Source organism: Pomacea canaliculata, linkage group LG1, assembly GCF_003073045.1.
Source record: "Pomacea canaliculata isolate SZHN2017 linkage group LG1, ASM307304v1, whole genome shotgun sequence".
In the NCBI taxonomy this organism is placed as follows: domain Eukaryota; kingdom Metazoa; phylum Mollusca; class Gastropoda; order Architaenioglossa; family Ampullariidae; genus Pomacea; species Pomacea canaliculata.
The window spans coordinates 31,302,893-31,318,676 of NC_037590.1; the positions used below are offsets into that span (position 1 = coordinate 31,302,893).

At 37.3% G+C, this 15,784-nt stretch overlaps 1 protein-coding gene across 2 annotated transcripts; it reads left to right on the forward strand.

The window, feature by feature from the left end:
- The first annotated feature begins 4,577 nt into the window (after positions 1 to 4,577).
- LOC112568329 lies at positions 4,578 to 15,270 on the forward strand. 2 transcript variants are annotated; one of them, XM_025245591.1, is made up of 3 exons: positions 4,578 to 4,946; positions 14,651 to 14,773; positions 15,065 to 15,270. In XM_025245591.1, the coding sequence occupies exons 1-3, from the start codon at positions 4,871 to 4,873 to the stop codon at positions 15,205 to 15,207; spliced, it is 342 nt and encodes a 113-aa protein (XP_025101376.1). In that variant the 5' UTR covers positions 4,578 to 4,870; the 3' UTR covers positions 15,208 to 15,270. The 2 variants fall into 2 exon arrangements, with proteins under 2 accessions (XP_025101376.1, XP_025101381.1); XM_025245596.1 differs by lacking the exon at positions 4,578 to 4,946 and adding an exon at positions 13,137 to 13,389.
- Positions 15,271 to 15,784: the final 514 nt, after the last annotated feature.

Below are 15,784 nucleotides of genomic sequence, written 5' to 3' on the forward strand. Positions count from 1 at the left end.
AAATTCAACATTAGTATACTTATCTTTAAAATACTAACAGGAACAATTCACCCTAGACTTTCTTCTATCTTCTCCATCAAAATAATACAAAAGGTCTCTCGAAATCAATATTCCATACCCAGAGTCGACCTATCCAAGACGAGCATAAAATATTCTAGCAGTGTTCTTTAACAGCCTTCCTCAGATCTCCAAACAACGGTGTTAAGTTTGTACAAATTCAAAGATAAACTCCTACAACACTTTTTCCAAAACCTTTTGATTACGTGGCGTCCTGTCCAGTTTAGTCATTCAGACTTTGACGAGCCTCAGAAGATGAAGGTAAAAGTGAAAAATGTTTAGTTTTAGATGATAAATGCAGACCTTTAACCTTGAACTAAAATCACAGAGATGGAGAGCGAAGACAATTGATGCTGGACAGCAGTCAGAAAGTCCAGAGACATTTCATTGTTTTGAGAGCTGCACGAAGAAGTCAGCACTACAGCTCGTCCACAGGATGGCAGAACCGGAATCTATTTGTTTTGTTGTTTACAGACAGATTTTGATCGGTCTTCTTTGTGCAGCCCACAAAATAGCCTCTCCATGAAGTATTTTTGTTTTGAAAAAGTTGTCTTCCAAAGATGTAAGACGCTGGCAGCTAATCATACACGAAACAATTTAAGACATTCTACAACCTATACGATCAGTTTCGGACTAGCGAAGCCTTCCATTGCTGTACATGTACTCGTTAAAAAAACCGCGACAATCCTCACCAGTATTTTGTCATAAACGTTGACAATCGATTTTTTTCAAGGAAATTTATTAAAATAAAACAAGAGGAAAAACATTCACAAAGAATAAAAAATTTTCGATTCAAGAGTAATCTTCTGCATTGAAGTGAAAGTATGTTTCTGTATTTACGCCAACCGAGCGTTCCTTTATTTACATACTCTGTTCCTGCGAGGAGCCCACAGGTGGAAGTTCAAACGGCTTCTTTTTAAGCATGCGCGTCTCCCACCTGTGATGGATGCATTGCTGTATTTTTAAAGATATGTATAAATCTTAAATGAACGAATATACAAGGGAACCTTAAGGACTTGTTCCTCGAACGATTACTTCCCTTTAAAGGCTGAAAAATTCAACCAATCATGTTTCCTCGTGTTTTATACCAATGTATAGTTTGTTTACTAGAGCGCCATATTGACATTAGTTGGAAGTCACTCGATTTGTACTCAAACAACAAAATATGAGAAGAAAACAGTAAGTAATATTTAAATTCTGATGTATATTCTAATAAAATAGTATCTTGTTTGGTACTTTATGCTTGTGTATATCCTGTAAAAAAATTTCTTTAATTTCTCACTTGTGACATTCAGACCGGTCTGTGTAATCTAAGCCCAATACAGCTACTATCTTTGATGTAAGTTTACGACAAGAAATCATAAACTAGAATTCTTGAAATTAACACCACGCAAATGTTTTTAAAGTGCTCTTTTAAAAAGCGTATCACATATATTTGTCTATTTTGTAGTTTAACAGATATAAATTTTTTAACACCGGTGAAAATTTTCTTCTTAGGCACTCCATGCTGCGTAGTGATATTTTTTCGCGCGACTCTGTACCTTCTTAGCCCTACCGATAGAAATATATTAAATGCATTCAATCTGATTTTTTTTTTTTTTTTGGGGGGGGGGGGACAAGAACGATGTTTGTATCATTTTCAAGTTTATATACGTTATCAAAGTGTGATTCCTGAAGGTTTAACTTGTGCTAGCATGATATATCCTGAGCAACCCTGTGTGAAATTATTTTTTAAAATTCAATTACACCTACCTAATTTGCTTTGGATAACCTAATAAATGACCGTTTGTGCAGGATTCAAATGTTAACATTTTTGTTTCACACAGTTTTATCTCTTATTATTAGTTTAAATTTTTCTTTCTATCTCTTACAGTTATTTTTTATGATTTTTTTTAAATGGGTGAATATCCTTGCGCACGAGGAGAGTGTGACCTCGTTGAACCCTGACGAAGGACAAGTGTTACATAAATAATAAGCTTCTGTATTATACAAAATGAGTTTCAGAGAACTTATTAAAGACGGTCACTACCACGAGATTTTTCTTGTTACCTTTTTCTATTGATAGAGAAATGAACACACGGACAACAGAAAGAGAGAGACATGAAGGATAGAAGGAAATACTCGAAATAGTCGACCGAGAAAACGAAATGGAAGAGATGAATACAGGAGTTTGTCCAATTCTTCGACGGTACCATCTGTCTTTTTTAGCAATTGTTCAAAACGAAAGAGATAGGCGTTTTCCTCTGTAAGGTATCACCCATCTGTCTATCAAGCAGTTGTTCAAAGTAAGAAAGACAGATATACAAAGATAGTCGTTCCCATCTTTTATGATACCAGCTGACTTTATAGCAGTAGTTAAATGAGAGAAAGAAACGTATATTAAGATAAGATGCGTAGAGAATTTATACATAAAATACCTTGTTACCCATGCGGCATCTTCCCAAAGCAAGCACGTGGCACAAAGCAGAAGTAGCACGTGACAAATCGACGGTTAGGGCTGAACTATACAAATTAAATTAAACTAACACAAGAAATCACGATATTGTACAGACAGTTCCAACTGGTATGAATAATTCCTGTTATAATATTTTACAGAATTTAAGTGCCCACTTCTCACCTAATTCCCATTGAGAGTGCGATGACCAAAGCGGTTGTTGCAGGTAGAAACCCATCGGGCGGCGAGTGTGGAGTCTGACAGCAGGTCAGCAAATGCAGGCGCGAGGTCAGAGGGCAGAGTGAAATGTCCGACATACGGTCACTGTAATCGCGTAACGGCTACGCCCTATGGGCTTTCGGTCAGTTAGGAGAGGTATAGCCCGTAGCCATTACTTTAACCCGACCCCCCATTAGGGGTCCTTCAAAATCGCAAAGTTAATGCAGGATGGAAAGGAAACGTACGTATTTGGACTGTGAACTCACTTTGACCCTGCTGATGCAGCAGTCAGAACAAAAACTTCGGTATATCTAAACTTTTTTTTCACAGCAACATAAAATAGTGAATCATCGCGCGCCAGCATGTCTAGCAAGTAATGACCTACGCATGCGCACAAACAATTAAAATTTCTGACATTTGTCAGGACATCAAAACATTTTGAAAAGACGACATAAGTGGTTTGATCTTTCTGACTGTCATGGATTCTACTCTATATTAGTGACTCATTTACTTTGTGGAATTTCGGAGCATCTTAGTAACCTTGCACCACGGTAACCCTAGCACACAGTCTACTACAAAATTACCATATCGATCAGGTCTGCACATGGACGTAAATCAATCACCGCGTTGTATACCACCTGCACAATAAAAATGTAATTGGAAGCAAACCTTCATAGCTATCCGAATATGAATCGTGAAGCTCGTTTTACAGTGCAGATGCTATACACAGCGGTTATGAACTTTGTCTTTATGTGCATGCACACACCATGCAAAGACCGTCGCATGATTACAGACCTCCAGGATGCGACACCTGCAGTGAATCATGGGACAGTCAGTGCAAGGCAAACTGGGAGAGTACACGTCGACAAAAGACTAAAACACTCTGATCCATCTCACCTGGAAGCAAGACTCTCTTTAACATTAAAAGCAATATGATCCATTTGTCTAGAGGTCAAAACCTAAATGGTTGTAGATAATTTTGTGCTTATCATCTAAGGTGAATTTGGAGTGTAGTTCAGAGGTTCATTAACAGTGTGCAAAAGTAGATGACAGAAAACCGCTTTAACTTTACATCTTTTTTTATTATTTTCCTCCTTCTCTCTGAAGGTCATGAAGTGCTACAATAACGATTAACACAAGAGAGATCTGAATTCTAATTCCGCTTTCAAATTGTTTTTAAGCCGGCTCATTGATTTATGTTTTGTCAAAAACATTCTCCACAGTCCCAGAATGAAAACATTCCCTACCCTACTTACATGTCGAGAACAAAGACAGAAAACGCACGCTCTCTTTATATCATCATTCATCAATCATCATCCGTCAATCATCATCATCTATTTTGTCGTCGTCAGCATCATCAACTAGTTCATGTATTTTGGTACAGTACTTATAACCCGCTTCACCAAAGCTTGATGAATGATGTGAGTTCCTGTTGCGCTGTCTGCCACGTCAGAACAAGTCACAACAGACAACGACAGGCTGACGACGTTTAGGAGATGAGACATTAAGAAATACATTCGGCGTTACAATTGAGCGACGCTTACACCCCAACTACCCAAACCTCTTCCATTCATCACCTCCTTTCATCTTTTGCTCCTCCATTTCCACATACATTCACATTTCTCTGTAACCAACACGCCAGTCTGTGATGGCTAGTCATAACAGAAACAACACAACGATCGAATTTTCACACTGAACAGTTTTAATTTAGTTTCTAGTCTGCCTTCTCTCTCTCTTCCTTCCAAAATCACAAAAGGCCTTTGTCCACTCTAAAGCTACGATAGTTTTACTCCCTATCCTCGAACATTCCAGAATCTAGATGCAAATGTAAAACGTCATCCACCCTGCAGCAGAGACATTCTACTTTGTACACTACTAGAGTGCTACACATCAGTTAGGTGAAAGCGCTTTTCTATTGCAAATACAAGACAACCTCCTCCACTATAACGTCTCACACGTCACACCGGCACGCCAGGGGATGCATGGGATATAAAAGACCATTATAGGCGACCAATGAGAAATCACCACATATACAAGAAGAGGTATAAAAGATCACCGACTAGCTGCCTGCAACACGCCCCGAGTAGTCTCACCATTGCTGTCACCACTTTCACCTGAGGGAAGACAAGAGGCCGCGAGTTCTCACTCCACAAGACCAACATGACAACAACACATCAGTTAATGGCCGCCGCCTTCTACCTGTGCGGGCTTCTGTTTCTTCTCCACGTCGACTCTGGTAGGTTCACTTCACCTGAATCTTTATTTTTTTTTTTCACCTCATTTAAATTTATTTCTCTTTTTAAAGAAAGCCTTGTGCTATCAAACATGTCAACGTTAAGTCACCTTCGGACATACGACTGACCTGCGTACAACTCAAATAACAACATCGGAGTGCTGTTGCATGTTGGTCGTTCAGGTGCCAGGTAAGAACTATTCAGTCCATAATAACTGAATAAATCTAAAGCTATTGGTAAGTTCAATGAAGTAGGTAGACTATTCTTTGGGAGACGCAAATATGACAGAAATGTCCCAAAGGTAATCTTGTCTCTCGTACAGTGTGTAAGTATAATGTTGCTTATTGTAACAGACGGCAAAACAGACCAACATCAACGGTCGTCCTTGTGAAAGATCATTCAACGTCTCATGCAGCTGTAATCTACTGGCAGACGATGTTGATGACCCAACAAGTAGATAGTTAACTTACTTGGAACATACATATACAATGTTGTGATGAACTTGACTTAGTTGTAGCCTTCTAACCATAATGTAAACACAGGCTGTAGTTTCACAGATTACTTCTTCGTTTCCAGGAGCCTCTTACATAGGTGTAAAACTCAGTGTTACACCTTTTCTTTAAAATATCCTAGTAAAATTATTAGCGAATATAAAACATACATTGCTGTAAAACTGAAATTGATTCAAGAACAGTTTTAAAATGTCGCAAGCTTGTATGAACATAAATAAATTGATAGATTTTTTAGGACAGTGTCTAAGCACAAGAAGTAAACGTATGTTTTAATCTTCTGAGTACCATTGTTTTCATCTGTTTACATTTCATGTCAATCAAACTATAACTTATTTTTATAACTTTCAGCTAAAGTATTGGTATTCATAGAGGAACCTGCGATTTCAAAGTGCTTATTGAAGTGACTGAATGCTGGAATTGTTACCTGAGAATAAGCCCAGAGCTTAATGGCTTTTGTAAAAGTCACTCAGACAAAGGTTAATTACTTGCAGAAACAAAATACTTCAAAGTACCAACCATGTATAAAATAAATAACCTCAAGTTGATTTAGAAAAGAGGCTTGACAAAGGTTTCAATTTTAATGCAGCCACTGATGAAGAAACCAGAAAATATCTCAATTATTGAAATTATCTCAATCTCTTTTTTCTAAACCAGATGAAAAAGAAGCAATACTGTTGTGACGACTTCAAAGTAACACAATATTTTGCTCTTTACATTTTTCTTCAATTATTTATGTACTGCGAGAACCATTAGAATACACCCAATAGATGCTATTTAAAACCCATCGGATCGAATTAGAAACTACAGATAGGGAAAAGGATCTTTCAAAGGTTTGCGAATAACAGATTTTTGCGATCTATACAAAAATATTTATTCCAAAGAACAGCAGACTGTTGACACTGAAATATTAAATACTGTAAAGTCAGAGACTGTTACAGTACACTGGTGACCACATCTTACAACAAAGTCTGAACCTTCCATAGCTGACAGTCACATGCTCTCCCTCTCCCTCAGTCTTACTTTTATAGACTGCCATCTCGATCGCAAAACTGGTGTTTCCTCAATGTATAATAATAATGTAGTTGTATATTTTACAGAATTGTATTAACATTAACTTATAATCATGTTTGCTATCGTTGTTGTACAGTTCTCCCTTTAAATGGGCCTGACGCTACTCAATAGAAGGTTGAGATTGAGTTTGAAATCGAGTTCTCTCGTTCGAGAGAAATATAAAATACTTTTATCAAACTAATAACTGTATTTTTTTATTATCGACCTTCTTTACACTAAGAAAGCAAGCCTTACATATATTTTAAAACCACATAGAGTACTATCACCAGTCGTTGAATGTTGTTTTACTCGTGGACTATGTATATCTAACGCCAACACCTTTTCCGGCGGTTAGTAGAGACACGATGATGGGAGCAAGGCTGATGCACTGTGTGTTTTGTTTTGCAGTGAACAGCAGGAAATGCAAGTATTGTCTAGATACTGGTGAGGACTGTCGTCTTGGAAACGTGCCAGACATTGAATGTCTACCCAACCATAACTGCGCCGTTTATAGAAGGTTCAACCCAGGAAGTAAATAAAAATTTGATTTTAGTTTCGTGTTTGCATCCTCCTGTGTGTCTCTCTTGTACACTACCATTGTTGTGTTACTGCCGTTGTTTGCATTGCTCACATCTCTTTAGTCATGGGCGTGAGAGTTTATAGTAGAAAAATATATTGAGAAAAATAAAAATTTGTCCGTGAAAAGATAACCACTAACGGGTAAGTGAATAGATGCATGGCTAAAAAGCATGGATAAATATATGTTATAAATAAATGGAATGAATCCCAATACAAAACTCTGTTCATTCATTGCCCTTTGCCTGGCAGTGGTGGAGCATCAAATTGTAATTCGTGCGTGCACAGACGAACACGCAGGTGAGGGCTGCCGTGTACATCCGAGTTCACGGACGGAGTGTTGGTTGGCTTGCGACACAGACAGCTGTAACAACGTAGTCGATATTGGTGAAGAACTGCATGGCAGAAAACGCCGCTGAGGCAAAAAACGATGGGTTTAGTATTTTTATTTTATAATAGGAAATATATAGAAAAATTACCATGCAATAAAATTTTATCCAAAAAACACAATATTATAAACCATGTAATTTAACTTAAAAATCTTGTGTTTTTATTTTATTTTATTGCTATGCATCATCGTAAAAACTTTAAAAAGACATTAAAAAGACTAATGTATTATGTCTTCTTTTATTTCTTAGGTTTGACTCAGCGACGCCATCACGCTGTGTAGACAATTCAGTTGTCAGTCACTCGTTGAATCCTTTTCACTTTGCTGTCATTCAGATGTAAACTGAAGTTTGTCAATAAACACTTTGCCAAAGTAATGTTATGCCTCAAGAGTGTTCACAGACTGCGTGTGATAGATAAACACAGCTTACATGAACGTCTGCACTGCTTCTAAAATCAACAAAATCTGCTTCTTTAATTAAATATGTATTTAAAAACCATTGCCGCACCAGGCAACAAAATCACTACTGACACACAGCACTGACATTTCAACACTTCTCTTATTTACATAAACAAGATACAGAATAAAGAGTTATAAAAGGATGTAGAAGTACATAACGAAGTGATTTTTACGAGCATTCGTATTACTAAGAATAACAGATTTTTGACACAGAAATATTGATATAGTGACACCTGATGATCTCACACAGAAATTGTTGCCAAATTATTAAACTATTCAGATCATTTTTTAACGTTTACACCATTGTTTCTATACATATATACGATAATCACAACTGTTAACTGATATTCCAAGCTACGATATATTTTGTGTTCAGTTCATTAAACAGGGACCGAATGCTGTTAGATGTTTTCATCGATGTTGGTAGATTAATTAATTGACAATTATCTGCAAGGGAACTCAAAAGAAAACAACCTGTACAAATTACAACATTTCTACATCTCAAGAAATATTCACAGAAAACACAGAAAGCACAGAAAAACTTTCTCCCCTCGAGAAGTGAACACTTTCTAAGTCCTCACTATCAGTAACTGTTCTTCACAGCCTCTGTTCAGTTGATCATTAATTACGCTTACACCCTATGGGACTATTTTTCAAGCCATGTTAAAAACACATTACGTGCATTTCACCCTATAAGCTTCATGTGGATTCTAATATTTATCTCCAATAAAGTTAGTTTTCTGTGTGTGTATAAAACAACTGAAATCTCTGAAGTAAGTTTCGTCATATCTGCCATTTAACAGTATCGTTAGTGTCTTATTATCCTTTAATCCAGGTGTTACTTTACGAGCGGAAGAAGCGGGTTTTGTAGTAACGCACCGTGTGTAGTAATGGGAAGATATCCAAACACGCTTGTTTGCAAACAACTACTGAAGTTACTTCCCTTGTAACACAATCTTTACCTCTACCCTGTGTTGACCACACTGGTTTGTTGTTGTTTTTATTGTTGTTTTGTTACAGCTTCTACACAACATATGCCTAGTACTGTTATCAGTTTGCTGTATCTCAAGTTCGTATAACTGCTGGACTGAAAAACCTATGATATATATATATATATAAAAACACTAAACAAATAAAATCTGTAAAATCATTATAGGTAAGAAAGTTCCGAAACCACAGTCTCCTTATTGCTTCCTCAGCTGAGAGATCATTGACGAACGCGTGTATACGAATACACTTAGCTTCAAAAAAACAACAGGCATCTTAGGCATGTCTTACTCATTAGTGACTCATTTACTTTGTGGAACTTCGGAGCATCTTAATAACCTTGCAGAACTGTAACCAATCTTAGGAATAATAACAATTATTCACTCTCGCTATTCTTAACCTTGTTTTCTGTTGTTTTTAATACCCTATCATTGTCCACCTCAACACCATCCACTACTTTTTCGTACAAAGACAATGTCTTCATTTGAGGTCCTGGCTATTGTAGAAATCACTGAAATAATATTTGACCTGACCAGGTCGAAAAGGTCACGTGCAATTATAGTCAACTGCAGTATCCGACTGTATGTTTATCTTTATGGAATAGGTTCAGTCCTTGTGGTAACGTACCTGGGACATGTTAGTCCAGAGTAATTTACATCTCTGACCGCCGACCTCCTGATATATTTGTGCGGCATGGGCAAAACATGACTAACGCTAATCTTTTCATTTCTTTTTTTTTTTTTTGTAAGTGGTTTTCCTGACTAGTTAAACAAAAAGTTTGTTGGAGATACGGTGGTAACTGGGTACATGACTTAATACAGAATGGTTGCAGGAAAAGGTTCTGCCTGCAGGCGGTGTAACTGTGTAAGGTCTCCGAAATCGTTTGGTCTCGTCCTGCCAAGGCCACCGCAAGTGGTACACAAGTGAATCATCGCGTGTCCCACAGTCTACTACAGAATGACCATATCGATCAGGTCTGCACATGAACATAAATCAATGTACATAAATCATAACCGCGCTGTATACCACCTGCACAATATAAAAACCAAACTGTCATAGCTCTCCGGATATGAATCGTGAAGCGTGTTTTACTGTGCAGATGCTATACACAGCGGTTATGAACTTTGTTTTTATGTGTATTCACAGACCGTGCAAAGACCGTCGTATCATTACAGACCTCGAGGGATGCGACACCTGCAGTGAATCATGTGACAGTTAGAGGAAGACAAACTGGAAGAGTACACGTTGACGAAGGACTAAAACACTCTGATTCTCAATTCTACTTTCGCTTTCAAACTGTTTTTGAGCCGACTCATCGATTTATGTTTCTTCAAATAAAATTCTCTGTTGTCCCACAGTGAAAACCTCCCCGACCCTACTTACAATTTCAAAATAAAGAGAGAAAAAGCACGCACTCTGTATATCATCGGCAATCGTCATCTATCATCATCCATCAACCATCATCTTCTTCTTTGTCATCGTAATCATCATCAACTAGTTTCTGTATTTTGTTACAGTACGTAGAACCAAAAGCATGATGTATGATGGAAGTTTGTGTTCCGCTGTCTGCCACGTCCGTCACCACATATACAAGAAGAGGTATAAAAGATCACGGACTAGCTGCTTGCTACACACCCCGAGTAGTCTCACCATTGCAGTCACCACTTTCACCTGAGGAAAGACAAGAGGCCGCGAGTTCTCACTCCACAAGACCAACATGACAACAACACATCAGCTAATGGCCGCCGCCTTCTGCCTGTGCTGACTTTTCTTTCTTTCGACTGTGGTAGGTTTACTTCATTTGACTCTTTCTTTCATTTTTTTCTCATTTTAATGTGTTTCTCTTTAAAAAAAAAAAAAAAAAGCCGTGCGCTTTCCAACATGTCAACGTTAAGTCACCTTCGGACATACAACTCAAATAACAACATCGTATAAAGAACAGTGAGAACCATTAGAAGCCGTCCAATAGATAATACTCGAAACCGTTCGAATAGAATTATAAAATACAGATAGGAAAAAAGGATTTTTAAAAGCTTAGTAACAGATTTTTGCGATATTTACAAAAATATTTATTCACAAGAATATTCTACTGTTGAGACTGAAATATTTAAATTTGTAAAGTCAGAGACTGTAATACTCTCTCTCGATCGAGAGAAATATAAAATACTTTTATGAAACTAATTACTGTATTTTTTTTTTATTATCGACCTGTTTTACATTAAGAAAGCAAGCCTCACATATATTTTCAAACCACATAGAGTACTAACACCAGTCGTTGAAGGTTGTTTTACTCGTGGACTATGTAAATCCAACGCCAACATCTTTTCCGGCGGTTAGTAGAGATACGATGATGGGAGCAAGACTGATGCACTGTGTGTTTTGTGTTGCAGTGAACGGAGTAAGATGCAAGGACTGTGACTTTGATAACCCTGACTGTAATTCTGGCAACGTGCCAGATGTTGAGTGCGAACTCAACGGAACCTGCGGCATTTATAGACAGTTCACAAAAGGAGGTAAATAAACATTTGTTTTTAGTTTCGTGTTTGCATCCTTCTGTGGGTCTCCGTTGTGCACTACCATTGTTGTGTTACTGCCGTTGTTTGTATTGTTCACATCTCTTCAGTCATGGGCGTGAGAGTTTATAGTAGAATAATCTAATGAAAAAATATAAAAACTTATCCGTGAAAAGATAATCAACTGACGGGTAAGCGAATAGTTGCAGTGGTAGAAAGCATGGATGAATGAAAGCTTATAGATATATATATAATTCATTGGATGTATCCCATCACAATCCTGTGTTGATTCATTGCCCTTTGCCTGGCAGAACCGGACCAGGTATTTACACTTCGTGGCTGCACATCAAAAAACGAAGGTTTCGACTGCGTGGATGTCGAGGAAACTTGGAAGGAGTGCCACCTCTACTGCTCCACAGACAACTGTAACAGTGCAACCAATCTTGGTGACTAATGATAGGACTGTATTGACCTGGATCATTTTGTCAGAAATCGCCACTGACACCAAAAACTAGGGTTTTAGTACTTTTATGTTATAAAAGAAAATATAAAGAAAAAATACTCTTCAGTACAATTTTTTCCAAGATTCACAAAACAAAAACTATGTAATCCCATATAAAAACCGTCTTCTGTATTTATTGTTTCTTGCTATTCATCAACGTGAAAGCTTTAAAAAGATATTCCTGGTATTGAAATGTTGTTTCTGGTTTGTTAAATGGCAACATCTGACATCAAATTATTTAATTTCTGTCCAGAAAACTGAAGAAAAGTAGTAATCCATCTACGTTGTTTGGCTTCTTTGTGGTGTGAAACAATGTAGAAATCGATGTGATTGTGTGATACTTATTATTCTGATTTTGCAGAAGTTTTTCTGCTGTCCTCTACATTCTACTTCAAGCACTAAATTCGCTGTTATCGCTCTGTCTTTTTATTTTATTATATCTCCTCTTATTTCTGTTGTTTCAATCTGCGACGCAAGGAAGCAGTCAACAGTCAACTGAAACCTTTTAAAATTAAAGAAGATGAGCTGACTGCTGTGTAGACAACTCAGTTGTCAGTCACTCATTGAATCCTTTTCACTTTGCTGTCATTCAGATGTAAACTTAAGTTTGTCAGTAAACACTTTGCCAAGTAATGCTATGCCTCAACAATGTCCACAGACTAAATATAAAGATAGACAAACACAGCTTACACGAACATCTGCACAGCTTCTAAAATTATTATCATCTGCTGCTATAATTTAATTCAAAAAAACTATTGCCGCACCAGGCAACAAAATCGCTACTGACACACAGCACTGACATTTCAAAACTTCTCTTATTTACATAAACAAGATACAAGGTAAAGTTATAAAAGGATGTAGAAGTACAGAATGAAGTGATTTTTAAGAGCCTGCATTCTCTCTTTCTCTCTTCATTCCAGTACAGAATGAAGTGATTTTTAAGAGCCTGCATTCTCTCTTTCTCTCTTCATTCCAAAATCACAAAAGGCATTTCTCCACTCTAAAGCTACGCTAGTTTTACTTCCTATCCTCCAACATTCTAGAATCTAGATGCAAACGTCATCCACCCTCGCAACAAAGACATTCTACTTTGTACTAGAGTGCAAATATCAGTTAGGTGAAAGCACTTTTCTATTGCAAATACAAGAAGACAACCTCCTCCACCATAACGTCTCACACGTCACACCGGCGCGCCAGGTGGTGCATGGGATATAAAAGACCATAATAGGCGACCAATGAGAAATCACCACATAAACAAGAAGAGGTATAAAAGATCACCGACTAGCTGCCTGCAACACGCCCCGAGTAGTCTCACCATTGCAGTCACCACTTTCACCTGAGAAAAGACAAGAGGCCGCGAGTTCTCACTCCACAAGACAAACATGACAACAACACATCGGTTAATGGCCGCCGCCTTCTGTCTGTGCGGGCTTTTGTTTCTTTACCACGTCGAGTCTGGTAGGTTTACTTCACCTGAATCTTTCTTTCTTTTTCTTCTCCTCATTTTAATTTATTTCTCTTTTTAAGGAAAGCCTTGTGCTTTCGAACATGTCAACGTTAAGACACCTTCGGACATACGACTGACCTGCGTACAACTCAAATAACAACATCGGAGACCGGTTACATGTTGGTCGTTAAGGTGTCAGGTAAGAACTATTCAGTCCATAATAACTGAATAAATCTAAAGCTATTGGTAAGTTCAATTAAGTAGGCAGACTAACCTATGGGAGACGCAAATGTGATATAAATGTCCCAAAGGTAATCTTGTCTCTCGTACAGTATGTAAGTGTGATGTGCTTATTGTAACAGACGGCAAAACAGACCAACATCAACGGTCGTCCTTGTGAAAGATCATTCAACGTCTCATGCTGCTGTAATCTACTGGCAGACGATGTTGATGACCCAACAAGTAGATAGTTAACTGACTTGGAACATACATGTACAATGTTGTGATGAACTTGACTTAGTTGTAGCCTTCTAACCATATTTTAAACACAATCTGTAGTTTCACAGATCACTTCTTCGTTTCCAGGAGCCTCTTACATAGGTGTAAAACTCTGTGTTACACCTTTTCTTTAGAATATCCAAGTAAAATTCTTAACGAATATAAAAATACATTGAGTAAAACTGAAATTGATTAGAGAACAGCTTTAAATGTTACAAGCTTGTATAAACATAAATTAATTGCTAGATTCTTAGGACAGTGTCTAAGCACAAGAAGTAAACGTATGTTTTAATCTTCTGAGTACCATTGTTTTCATCTGTTTACATTTCAAGTCAATCAAACTATAACTTATTTTTATAATTTTCAGCATTAGTAGTTGTGTTCATACAGGAACCTGCGACTTCAAAGTGCTTATTGAACTGACTGAAAACTGGATTTGTTACCTGAGAGCCCACAGCTTAATGACTTCTGTAAAAGTAACTCAGACATAGGTTAATATACTTGCAGAAACGAAATACTTCTATGAACAAAACATCCATAAAACAAATAACCTGAAGTTTTTTTAGGAAAGACTTTCCACAAGGGTTTCAATTTTAATGCAGATACTGATGAAGAAAGCAGAAAATATCTCAATTATTGAAATTATCTTAATCTCTTTTTTCTAAATCAGCTAAAAAAGAAGCAGTACTGTTGTGACCTCAACACCTTTTCCGGCGGTTAGTAGAGACACGATGATGGGAGCAAGACTGATGCACTCTGTGTTTTGTGTTGCAGTGAACAGCTTGAAATGCAAGTATTGTCTAGATACTGGTAAGGACTGTCATTCTGGAAACGTGCCAGAGGTTGAGTGCCGACCCAACGAACTCTGCTTCTTTATTAGACAGTTCACCCCAGGAGGTAAATAAACATTTGTTTTTAGTTTCGTATTTGCATCCTCCTGTGGGTCTCCCATGTGCACTACCATTGTTGTGTTACTGTCGTTGTTTGCATTGCTCTCATCTCTTCAGTCATGGGCGTGAGAGTTTATAGTAGAAAAATATATTGAGAAAAATAAAAATATATCCCTGAAAAGATAATCTACTGACAGGTAAGTAAATAGATGCATGGGTAAAAGGCATGGATAATTATATATTATAAATTAATTGACTGATACAAAGTTCTGTTGATTCATTGCCCTTTTCCTGGCAGTACCGGGCCGTGATAATACACTTCGTGGCTGCACATCGGAAACAGAAGGTTTCACCTGCATGAATGTTTCGGATTCTGAGCGAGCATGTGTGCTCTTTTGCGCCACAGACAACTGTAACAACGCAACCAATCTTGGTGAATAATGAGAGAAGGACTGCATTTACCTTGATCGTTTTGTCAGAAAACGCCACTGACACAAAAAACTATGTGTTTAGTATTTTTATTTTATAATAGGAATCAATAAAAATCGTCTTCTGTTTTTATTATTTCTTGCTATGCATCATCGTTAAAGATTTAAAAAGACATTACAAACACTAATTTATTGTGTCTGCTCTTATTTCCTTTGTTGTTTCAATAAGCGACGCCATCACGCTGTGTAGACAACTCAGTTGTCAGTCACTCGTTGAATTCTTTTCACTTTGCTGTCATTCAGATGTAAATTTAAGTTCGTCAATAAACAATTTGCCAAAGTAATGTTATGCCTCAAAGGGTGTGATAGATAAACACAGCTTACATGAACGTCAGCGTTGCTTCTAAAATCAACAAAATCTGCTTCTTTAATTAAATATTTATTTAAAAACTATTGCCGCAGGAAGGCAACAAAATCGCTACTGACACACAGCACTGACATTTCAAAATTTCTCTTATTTACATAAACAAGATACAGAGCACAGAATTATAAAAAGATATAGAAGTACAGAATGAAGTGATTTTTACGAG

Bases quoted from the DNA above. Each gene is read 5' to 3' on its own strand.
- LOC112568329 (XM_025245591.1), top strand. From the start codon at position 4,871: ATGACAACAACACATCAGTTAATGGCCGCCGCCTTCTACCTGTGCGGG. The intron at 4,947-14,650 runs GTAGGTTCACTT...TTTGTGTTGCAG, and splicing joins TCTTCTCCACGTCGACTCTG to TGAACAGCTTGAAATGCAAG. The intron at 14,774-15,064 runs GTAAATAAACAT...TTTTCCTGGCAG, and splicing joins TAGACAGTTCACCCCAGGAG to TACCGGGCCGTGATAATACA.